This window comes from Melampsora larici-populina (genome assembly GCF_000204055.1).
Source record: "Melampsora larici-populina 98AG31 unplaced genomic scaffold MELLAscaffold_142, whole genome shotgun sequence".
Lineage (NCBI taxonomy): Eukaryota > Fungi > Basidiomycota > Pucciniomycetes > Pucciniales > Melampsoraceae > Melampsora > Melampsora laricis-populina.
Window position 1 is genome coordinate 27172 of NW_006768906.1, and position 11720 is coordinate 38891.

The window sequence follows — 11720 nt, forward strand, 5'->3', positions numbered from 1 at the left end:
AGGAGAAGATTGATGAGAGGAGAAGAAAGCATGAGCAGCGGGAATCGAAGAGGCATAAGCGCGCACAAGATGATATTGAAAAAGAAAAAGTCAAATTTCGGAATCAGAGGATGATGCAATGGCTACGAGAAGGTGTTCAAGAAAATGATCTTGATGCAAAAGAGCTGGAGTATCAAAGGTGAGACTTGCCTGTTTATTCTCCTGCCTCCCAATCACGCAGCTCAGGATCAATTTGAAACTCGTATGGATCTGACTCTTCTTCCACATTTGATGTGACTTCGGAATTGTAGATCCCTCGAAAGGGCCAATGAAATCGGTCATTTGTCCCGCTCAGAGAATCTTGAGACAGTTTGACTGTTCCGAGGAGATAGATATCAGGAATCAGACCACTTCTTATTGTTGATCCGGCTTGACAGCTAATTAAGTTGTTATCTCGAGCAAAGCCAACAAAGTTCTGAACTGTATTGAGTGTGAGCAATGTCTTTGATGACTGGTATGTGTCATTTAACCCTGAGCGCCCCTTGAGTGTATGAAGGAGCTTCCGGAGCTGAAAAGCAGATGAGTCAGGATCATCAAATCAGACCATATAGCTCACAAATTACTCACATGGGGTACACATATTGAAAATGTATCCCTCAAGCGAGAAATTTCTGTCCCACTCCCCTATGTGAATTCAAAACCACTATATAGATCAACATCCACTTTAATAGTATATCAAAGAGAATAACTCACCGATCTATTGTAGAAATACTTTATCCAATAGTTTTGAACTTCAAGGAAAACATCCTTGGCCACAAAGTGATTTTGTCGTCCGCTTGGAGCAATTAACATTGAATGTAAAATGACATGAGCCATTGGCTGTGGGAGTGTTTTGGTTAAGAGAACAACCACTCGTGGAAGATAGGTTGAGTAATGAGTGAGACCATTCATTCCTTGAATCATCACACTCCATCTCTTCCACATAAGCATGAGACGGCCGATATCTCCCGCAGACATTGCTCGCTTTGCTTCGACAACAGTCGCAAAGTCTCGTAACCTCAGCAAAAGCTGGCATTTACGCTGGTCTTGATCCTTTTGGGCTGCAGAAAGCGCTGATGTTGAAAAGATGATTTCAAATGTTTTATCAATAACTTTGTCAAATTCAACAGCATTTGTATCAAACCTTTCTTCAAGATCTAGTTCAGTCTTGCCAAGGATTTCACTGTGTATTTTCAAAGGTGTCAGTTTCAAATCGTTTTGTTCTACCAAAAAAAAAAAATCTTTACAGAAGTGCATAGGTTATTGTGGCTTCATGAATTTTCTCGATCCATCGAAGCATTGATGTGAAATCTTTCTTTGCTGTTGGAGGTGCTTTTTTTCCTGAAAGGGCAACAACAGTCTGCCATGCGCCAAAATCATTCATGTCGGATGGGTCTCCCCAATGATGGAGAAGAATGGCTTGAGCAATATTCCAAATTGTATGTCCAGCACCTGGAAGAAGTAAGATATTCTCTAAATTCTCATCTGCGATCTTTGTTGCTTCACGCTGATTTCGTAGTCCATCAAAGTTGAGGCAAGTACCAAGATCACCCTCCAAAATGTGAGTTCGGTTTGAAAATTCTTCTTTGGTCAAACCGGATTGGCCAATCACTTCCTGCCACAGCTGACCAACTCCATCAGATCCATTATCAGTTGAATCCATCATTCTGAGCATCAGGATATTTGGAACTTGACATTTAATTTGATCAAGTGGCTCCACGTTCAAGAAATTCGATTTTGAAACATTCTTTTTATTTTTGACATAGCGGAGAAAGACAGAGGCAATCTGATTCTTGAGAGTTAGAATCCACCGACTTTGTTCATCTTCAGTCGGCATCACGAGGCCCAAGTCTATTTTTTTTCGTGCAGTCATCTGTAAGATATGTCGAATGTTGTCTTTGCTGAATGCTCCGGTGTCTAGATCCTTGAGTAGTTTGGGGTTTGATTGATGGATGTAACCCCAAGAACCATGATACATCTGAGTCTGCTGTTCAATTCTTTCGTGGTGGATACGCTCCTGAATGTCAATGTTATCTAGAACAATCACAGGCGATAAGACCAATTTCTTTGACATCACTACTCGAATCTTTTTTACTGCCTGTTTTCCTAAACTTGCTAGACCGTTCATCGCAGTTGACCGGGAACAGGTTAATCCGATATAGTTCAGGTAACTATTGATTCTCTCGGTGACACCACATGCTAAGAAGGTAAGCGAGTTCTCGACTTGGAGACTATTACATCGGCGATTGCAAGCAAAGGCAAGCATTCCCATCAATGTGGCGTTGATCTGTGTTTGAATCAAACAACAAAAGTATCAGTTTCAACTAAGCTTGTAAAGGTATCTTTCAAAAAAGAGATCGACTGCAACTTACTGCCTGTAGACGATTTCTCAAATTAACTCTCTTGTCCTTTGATCTTACATACATCCTCCCTTCAACGTGCTCAGTCGGATCTTTGTCAGGATCGTCCAATTCATTCTCGAATTCTCCTTCGAAATCAGAAGAGGAATCTTCAGGGTCTGCTTCATCTGTATCGAAGTCTTTAGAAAGCTGATCATGATGACTATATTCTAATTTTGCTTCTATCAACCTCCACATGAAATTCATGCTGTCCTTTAGCATCGCATTGCGTCTGTTCTCTTCGCTTCCGTTAAAGAAAGTGTCTTCGAGTTTTGTTGCATTCACATATGCACTTTTTTTTGTAGCAGTGTTCCGACGAGGAGTTTTTTGTGTATTAACAATCTCGATAGCCTGAGGGATTGTTTATGAGGAATACATTCTGTCAGTTCTTGGAAATCTGAAGTTCAGCAAATAAATGTGAGCCATACCTGTTGTAGAACCCACTCTTGCCAGTCATGTCTAGCTTCCGCGGTATTTTCGTCATCTACTAATTGTTTGATCGAGTCAAGTAGTCCTCGTGTCGATTTCCACCCAGTTGGTGAGATCCATTGTTTTCTTCGTATGATGATCGACTCTTCCTTTGAAGCCATGAAGTTCTGAAAGAACTGCTTGGCTGATAGGCCATGGTCTTCTCTCAATCTTACGCAGAGACCTTCGAGTACAGACGTTTTTTTTGACTCTGTTCGTCCAGTTGTGCGATTAGGCTCTTCTTCGATCACCATTCTCAAGACCACGCAACATCAATTCTCTCAACGACAAAAGTAATAGATTTCGAAATGTTGATTGATAACAAAAAGTATGTTAGGAAGATGAGGACTGATCTACTCGTCTCAAAACAAACAACAAGAGGCAAGTGATCATGTTTGATCGATTTCATTGATTGCATTACTGATATCTCGTCTCTGAAGACCCTTTATATCTTTTTCGCTCTCTGATCTGATGTACACCCGATGATCACATAAGCCACCGATAGCTACCGCTAGCTACCAACGTCGATTTGCGAAGATCAAAAGCAAATTGTTCATCCCTTAGTATAAAATCTCTTCAGGCTTTCTGAGGTTGTACATAACGATCTTAGGGTTTGAAATTTCAAATCTAGAAATATGCAGCTTCAATGAATCAACACGATCATGAGCTCTGTCGAGATTCTGAAGAGGCCATTTCCTTCAGAACTCGATAGAGCTCATCTGATTGATTTTTTGAAGAAATCACATTTGTGGCTCGTGGTGTAAATGCAAAGTGAAAAAACGCCCACCAAAAGGTGGCTATTAGTCACGCCACGATTGACGTTTAATACGCAAGCCCCCTGTGCCAGGGGCGGACGAGTCCGAGAAAAAATCACCTGGCACAGTGGGCTTGTTGTTAAGCTAGTCAAAACTTCGGCAGGCAAAAACTGCCAGTTGCCCAGCTGAAAAGTGGAGGTTTTTTCGAGTTTTGTTTGAATTCATAGTTCTCCTTTAATATGAATGATGTAATTACAATTAAAAATAGTCTAGAATGAAAAGAGGAAAGAGGAAAGACTGGTCTGTTTGGATAAATCCAGACAGACTACAGTTAAGTGACTCCTGAAAAGGAGGTTTATAATTATAATAAATAAATTTTATAATAAATGAAGGATGGATCCCAAAACGTCCTTCCTTTAATCCTTCTAATTAACAGATTAAAGAGTGAGATAAAGGCCACTACACTGGTTGTTCTTAAAGTCACCAACTTATGGTTGTTCTTAAGGTCACCAGCCTGAAAGTAATTATATGTAGGTCACTAGCCTTGGGTTGTTGGAAGGTCACCAACCTAAAAGAGTTCCTACTTGGGGGAAGTAGAGGATCCAGAAAGGGTGAAGGTATTACTTACTTTTAATCAAGGAACTGATTTAAGTAATGAAGATATTGCTAGTCTTATATTTATAAGACTCTTGATGTTACTTCAGTAGAACTTTAATGGTTCTTAAAAGTGGTGTGTAATAAATGCTTGGGGGAGAATTTCTGAAGGCTGAGAGAGGAGGAGTTTATATACTCTCTTCTCCAAACCTAACTGTAGTGATACTTGTTTGTATCACTACAGTGGTTTAGGGTTTAATTATTATTGTTAACTATGATTATTATTACTACCTAATTACATATACATGTTATGTAATTTATGTAGTATAAGCATTTTAACTCTTGACACTGAGTTATGAGGTGTAATTAGTGTTTTATTACATATTACATATGATTTAAAATGTATATTTACAGTCAACTCTTGATGTAAGCAAGCTCAACGTAGACATATCTCGCTATATGCATAGGTTTTTGTGGTATTTTTTTTGGTATACATGGGCCCGATAGGCATATTATGCTTTTAAAATTATGCATTGCGCAATATAGGCAAGGGATATATGTTGACCATCAATATGCTTACATCAAGAGTTGACTGTATATGTAATTAGGATTTATTAGGGCTGTGACCCGGACCCGACCCCGCCTGGCCGACTCTGCCCGGCAACTTCTGCAGAGCTCACAGTACCGGCCCCGGGGCATTTAAACCTAACTTCATGAGAGTCACAAATGGCCCTGTGGCGCCCCGGGCACTCAACCCGGCCCAAGAGCCGACACTTTTGAGGCCAAAAATCTCCCACAATGATCACATAATCACAATCTTGTTGATCATCGTTTATACATGCCCTCCGCCCCAATCACCAGATCCACCACCAGCTTGCTTTGTTGCACAATGGCCATTCCCACATCTAGTATTGCTCCTTCTGACTCTATCTCTTCTGTCTCCACTGCTACGGCTGCTTCAGACACTACTACTGTAACTCGTACTTCTTGGGTGTGGACCTACTTTGTCCAGGAGGAGGTCAACGGTGTGATGAAGAACATCTGTCATGCCCAAGAGGGTTTGATCGACGCCGTTGATCCCATGGAACAGGATCTCGAGGCTGTCAACATTTGCAACAAACCAATGGCTATTGACAAGCACGCCAGTACCAAATCTATGATTCAACACCTTTGGCGTGCTCATCGTATAGGCCATCCAATTCAAACCAATCAACCGACTGTTGCAGCCTTCTATATTGATGGTGAACCTGTCAGAGTAAGTTTTATTTTCACTTTCATTAATCTCCATCCATGTTTCTCTTTTTCTTATTTGGATTGGCACCCGGACGAGGCACGAGGTAGATTGCCCGGGTCCATGGACTATCGGGGATATCTATCGCGCCTCTGAGGACGAGACTTGTCTCAGAGCCCAGTTGGATAGCCAATCCTCAGGCCCAACGCTCGTGAGGCTCGTTCTCAGCTTTGGGAATCGAGACAGTCATCACCTGACTGTTCCTGAGACAGAAGTCATGTCTATAACATATCAGCCTCTAGGACTGATCCGTTTCCCCCTTGTCTTCCTGTATACTCTTTTCCCTAGCGTGTTCTCTCCATCCCATTCCTTCACTCTCTGGTCTTCATTCTCGACGCTTTCTTTTCTAACCAGGTTTCTTTAAAACTGGTTTTCGTGTTGTTGTTAAAATAAATCGTTAAAGTTATTTAAATAGTTATTCATCGTTATAATAAAAATTAAAGAAGAAGATGTCGAAAAGGAAGAATCCAGCAAGTAAAGAAGGTCAAGATGTAGTGAACTTACTCACACATGAAGGGAATCAGGCAAATGCCAATATCATGATCCCACCAGCAAATGTCAAAGGAACAAATGAAGTCGACCAGGCTAATGCCAAAAACGACTCTTCAATTTCTAAATCGAACAATCAAGCAGATGCTATAAATGTTTCGAAGGACACTGAGAAATCAACAAATGAAATTTCTCGTAAGCTAAAAATTAAAAATTATCATAATTAAGAAATTAATTAAAATGTTTATTGATATGTTTCGTTTTTCTATTTATGACATCAATAATAGCTGTTCATCAAAACAAGGAAGTATCAATAGATCTCATCAATGATTCTAATAAGGAGATAAACGATGCTGGTAGCAATAGAATCGAGAAAGGAAAAGGGATGATTCAAATAGATGATTCTTACAAAGAGCTTCTAGGAAGTAAACCAAACGCTAATGCAACAGGTAACGAAGTTTGACTGATTAGAATAATTAAGTCAAGAAACTAACTAAAACTTTCCTTGGATCCTCCGTAATTAATTCAATTAGAGAATTTAACTCCGTCAATAATCGTAACTCAACAAATGAAAGATTTAGACATGACTATGGATAGAGCTACAGCAGCAGTACTAGCAGGAAATAAAGAAGAAGCAGCCTTTTTGTTTAGAATTCATGAACAAATGAAAGCAGCAGAAGAACGATTACGATCATCAACTACTACTTTAAATCCTACTTCTGTATCTTTATCAGTAAATCAAGAGAAGAATTCTAAAGGAGTTAATTTAAAATCAAATCCAATCATCATATTAGACGAAAACAATCTCAAACAACCAAATTCAAATAAGGTCGAAGAAGGAAGTGAAATAGTAGAGAATGGTTTCACCTTTAGAGAAGGAGCATCAACAAACACCGATAGTAATGTTGGATTAACACCATTTTTCAAAAAGAATATAAAAGAGTTAAAACTTCCAGTTCCACTAACGATCTTTAACGAAGAATGGCAAGAAGAAGCTTGGCAATATCACACTGAAAAGAAAGTGAAGAGCGACGAATCAACCAAAGCTCAAAACATCTATTCAGGCCTTCCGTATCCTCATGAATTCTCACAATCATACATGACTTGGACAATAAACTATCGAAATTTCATAAAAGCAATCAGACACAAATTTAAATTCGTAAAATTAGCTGAATGGATAGAAAAACATAAAGAGAATGTAGAAAGCATAAGAGAAACTGAGTGACGGATGGTAGCTTTTAGGTATGATATAAGAATGAGAACCCTCCTGTTTACTGAGAAAGTCACTTACGAAGATGGAACTACAGGACCAATTGATATTTCAAAATGCAGATTAGATTTAAAAGAAATTTGTTTTGCAAAGGCTAGAAAATGTGATGAACTTAGCTTCAAAGATAACCCGTATGCTGAAGGTGGTGAAAGATTCGATTGGGATCACAACACCGGTAACCCAAAAACTAGACAAAATCTTTCAAGAAATACTTCGTTTAACTCAAACCAGAGCACTTCGACTCAAAGAAATTACAATAATAACAATAATTTAAATTCAAATCAAATTAATTCTCAATTTAATAACTCATCTTCAAACTATCAAAAACCGCAGAATGATGGTAAGAAGAGAAAAGGTTATTTAGGTGGAAATTTCGATCCTAATTATGTTAGGAAAGGAAAACAACCAGAAACTTCGAACAATACGAACAAATCGTAAGTATACGTGTTCTATTTTCAAATTTAGTTTGACCGGGAGTTTCTCCTTTAGAATTGTTCATTCCATCCCTCTTATTGTTTCTTGAAGTCCTTCATGACTCCCTCTAAACTATGCATGATTAAAGTTAATTGTTAACAGATATTTTGTATTGCTTTTAATTTGTACAATCATTGTAATAGTAGTGAGGCGATTGAAATAGATCCTATTAAGGAAGTAACAACTAAAAAATCGACGTCTTGTGTAGCAACGCCACCGCGCTTCGCTCAAAATAGCGGGAGCAGAGCGGCAGCGGAGCGGCCGCCCCGCCTGCACTATACTTTCAGCCTTATAGCGGGCGGGGCGCCCCACTATAGCTATGTTCAAAACCTAGCCTAGATAGCGGTTTGCCTTGCCGCACTGTATAGCGAAATATCGCTGTGCTAAATTGTGACATAGCGCCTCATAGTGCGGCTATGCACCATAGCGTCCTAGCGCCTCAGAGCGCCATCAATGTAGGACTCAGACGTTTCCGATATCGGAAACTGACTGGTACACTCCTCAGCCCACCCCATCCAACATCAACCATTCATTTATCTACCTCGGACAACCACCCGGCTCATATACAATAACGACCTGGCACTTCCACCTCCACGGATGAACATCTGAAGAATGCATCTGCACAATTGCAGGATGCTTGTGCTTCCGGACCACTCGATCTTAGAACCATTCGATCCATGGTTAAAAGGTTGTCAAGGTAAGTTCTTCATTTTGCTTGATCTTTATATCGTTCCTCATTTGATATCTTCTGTTTACTCATTCCTAATCCATCCTCACCTTTTGTTCTAGATTCTCATTCCCTCTATTCAAATCTTCATTCAAATCACTACCCATATTTCAATCTTCGATCGAATCATTATCATCCCAATCTTCATTTGAACATGTCTCCATCCGTACCTGATGCTCGAAACTACACTCAAACGACGCTGCAGCTTGTATCCAGCACACTTCCTTTACCTACTAGTACCCAATTGTCAGCTCGAACTCTTCGCACACGTAGCCCTGTCCGCCCTCGACCTGGATTTGTTACACAGTCTCCTGACTCGCGACGAGCTCTTCAATTACCATCTGATGCTGAAGAACCTGACAGTGAAGACCATCAATCAGACCTTGTTGTCTCAGCTTCCTCATCCGTTCAAGTTGAACCACACCTGCAGAAAAGGGTTCTCAAAGGAAACAATCGCAATATTGGGAAAGGTAAACGAAAAAGTACGGCATCTCGTAATTGTTCGAATTCATCAAACATGTCTCAAACTCGTTCAGCTCCTGTGAAGAAAAAAAAGAAATCTACAAAATCTACAGTACAAGAGGTATGTTATCGTGTCATCTTTCTCACTTTATCTTTTCACTTTTTACATAATCTCATCGTGTCATCTTTCTCACTCCATCTAATCTCTCTGATGCATTTCTCTCCTTCATCCTCTTTCAAAGGACTATGAGGTCCCCACAGGAGTCGACGTCAATCAAGACTCGGACATTGAAATTGTTGAGACTTCAGTTGTCAGGCGGGACTCTGGCCGAGTTGAATTGATATTGCTTTACTACAAGGATCCCTTTCATGTAAAGGGCGAGGTGAGTTTTCTTTACAATCCTTACTCTTTGTCAATATCACAAAAAACGTATACTAACTTCATGACCTGCTTAGACCGGCGATGATCCTCGCAGGTACCAGTGTTGTTTCTGTCTGGGGTACTTTGTCCGAGGCAGGCGTAGCTACTTTAATTTGTATTCGCATCGAGACGGCGCCAAGGATCGCCCAGCCTGTCCCAATCGACACCGCGCCATTGCTCTAGGCATGGACCTACCTCGATCCTGGAAACAACAGCAAGATGAAATAGTTCGAGTAGCATCCTCCAATCCGAAGGCAACTCTCGATTCTTTTTTATCTCAAGCCACTTTCAGTGTGGAACTTTTTAACACAGTTTTAGTCTTATGGCTCCTTCGACACACTCTTCCATTTTCACGATTCAATGATCCTGCGCTGCGAGCTGCGTTCAAACTTTCCAATCGATCGGCCAACGTACGTGGTCCCACCTGGGCAACCGAAACTGCCAAGGCTATCTACAAGGAGTTGTCAGCCACAGTTATTCAAAACCTGCAGGTATGTAATCTTGTCTCCCATCATTCCATTATTCCTCTTGACACGTTGATGCTCACTGATTTTTTGGGTTACAGTCTAACGATGGTAGGTTTTGTCTTATTTACGACATTTGGACCACGAAGGGTCGTCGTAAGGCTTTTATAGGAGTCTCAGCGACATACATCGACAATGACTGGCATTTCCAAACCCAGCATCTGACTCTTAAGCTGGTCACTTGGCATCATGCAGGCCGTCTTCTTGCACAGCCAGTAGGTAGATTCTTAATTTCAAATGGATTACACAAAAAGATGAGTCGGTTTCCTTCGTTTCTTCACCTTTTTTTTTATCTCCATATCATTTAAAGGTTGTTTTTGCTAACCAATCCATGTTGTCATGTCCACATGTTGGCTCAGACAACAGATTCTGCTAGTTCAAATGCAACTATGGCCAGTGAACTGTCCGACATGTTTTCGAAAGCTGACGATCCAGCCTTTTGGGATCCTGAGGTAAATCAAGTCAAGTGCTATGCACATAAAATTGGCCTCGTGGTTAAAGCTGGTCTCAAGGCTTTAGGCATGAGTGCTGGTCACACCAAGCCTACAACTACACCCGGAATTACTCTAACTGCACCTACCCTCACCTTGAACGAGGGTGATGAAGACATTCATTTCGATTCTTCAGAAGATTCTCAAGACGATCTCGATTCTGACAATCAATCTTTGGGTGACGACACTTCCGACCATGGCTCTGATGCTGATCGATTCAACCGTGTCTCTAAGGTGGCGTGTGCAGTTCGCAAAGTAAGTTTCCGTCCGTTTCTTTTTGTTACTACTGTCCCAGCATAATGACATATGCTCTTACAGGCCATAAAGTTTAATGGTCTATGTACCAGAAGTTCGGCAAGACGTCAAGAATTTATTGCAAAGGCTGAACAATTGGACTACAAAGGCAGATCACCTATCTCTGGCTGGGGAGTTTGATGGAACATCGACGCCGATTACCTCCAAAGGTTGAGCGATGCACGAGATGTAAGTACAATCAGCTCTATAATATTTTGTTTTATCTATGATTTATCTTTGATTTCCCTTTCTAAACTTATAGGTGGTCGATGCGATACTTCTCAGTGATCGAAAAACTCGTTATTTTCAGGGGTTACATATAACCAGCGATGAATGGGATGCAATAGAGATGCTAGTCAAAATCCTCCAGGTAAAGTTCATTTTTTTTGTCTTTCTGGATTGTTCCTTTCTCTTTATCTGTTGTTTCATTACTGAAAAAGTCTTCATTCATAGGTATTCCTCTATGCTACCAAACGAATGGAGGGCAACAAACCGACTGGCTGTGTCTTACTTGCCAAATACTCACGGGTCATTTCGGAGGTTGATAAGCTCCAGGAAGCCTGCGAAGACCCGGAACTCAGGCAGATGCTGAATGTGATATCTAACAAACTTGAAGGTTATCAGGCTGAGGCAGTTGCCTCAGACGCAATTGTCTTAGCCACCATCCTTAATCCCCGTTTTCGAATTCGATTCTTTGACCTCAATTATCCCGATGAGGCCCCCCGAGCAAAATCAATTTTTAACCGCACCTTTGAAGAAGCTCTCAGGAATTGGACTGAAGATAGTGTTTCTTCAAACACTGATAGTGAAGACATCCAAACGCCTTCCATTTCACCTGACCCGAATTTTTCCGAGTTCGATGTCTTTACAACTCATGTGGTATCTCAGTCCGCTGCTGATCGACGCCAAGAAGAACGTGCTAATTATATAGAAGGTGGTCATCTTTTGCATTCTGGTCAGAATGAGCTGGATTGGTGGAGGGTCAGTCCAATCTTCATCTTCTAAATTGTTTATCTATTTATCTTACCGTTTGATTTTCTGTA

At 40.6% G+C, this 11720-nt stretch overlaps 3 protein-coding genes across 3 annotated transcripts; 2 read left to right on the forward strand and 1 right to left on the reverse strand.

The window, feature by feature from the left end:
- Nucleotides 1–1724: 1724 nt before the first annotated feature.
- MELLADRAFT_114322 (uncharacterized protein) lies at nucleotides 1725–3139 on the reverse strand (the record flags this gene model as incomplete). Its single annotated transcript, XM_007419206.1, has 4 exons — nucleotides 1725–1765; nucleotides 1834–2116; nucleotides 2391–2768; nucleotides 2846–3139. The coding sequence occupies 4 exons, from the start codon at nucleotides 3137–3139 to the stop codon at nucleotides 1725–1727; spliced, it is 996 nt and encodes a 331-aa protein (XP_007419268.1).
- A 2835-nt stretch (nucleotides 3140–5974) lies between these two features.
- Nucleotides 5975–7117, forward strand: MELLADRAFT_69980 (uncharacterized protein; the record flags this gene model as incomplete). The annotated part of the gene is made up of 4 exons (XM_007419204.1): nucleotides 5975–6209; nucleotides 6302–6463; nucleotides 6548–7035; nucleotides 7079–7117. 4 exons carry the CDS (start codon nucleotides 5975–5977, stop codon nucleotides 7115–7117), a joined length of 924 nt encoding a protein of 307 aa, XP_007419266.1.
- Nucleotides 7118–7269: 152 nt separating this feature from the next.
- On the forward strand, nucleotides 7270–7807 carry MELLADRAFT_69981 (uncharacterized protein; the record flags this gene model as incomplete). Its single annotated transcript, XM_007419205.1, has 2 exons — nucleotides 7270–7718; nucleotides 7750–7807. The coding sequence occupies 2 exons, from the start codon at nucleotides 7270–7272 to the stop codon at nucleotides 7805–7807; spliced, it is 507 nt and encodes a 168-aa protein (XP_007419267.1).
- Between the last annotated feature and the right edge of the window lie 3913 nt (nucleotides 7808–11720).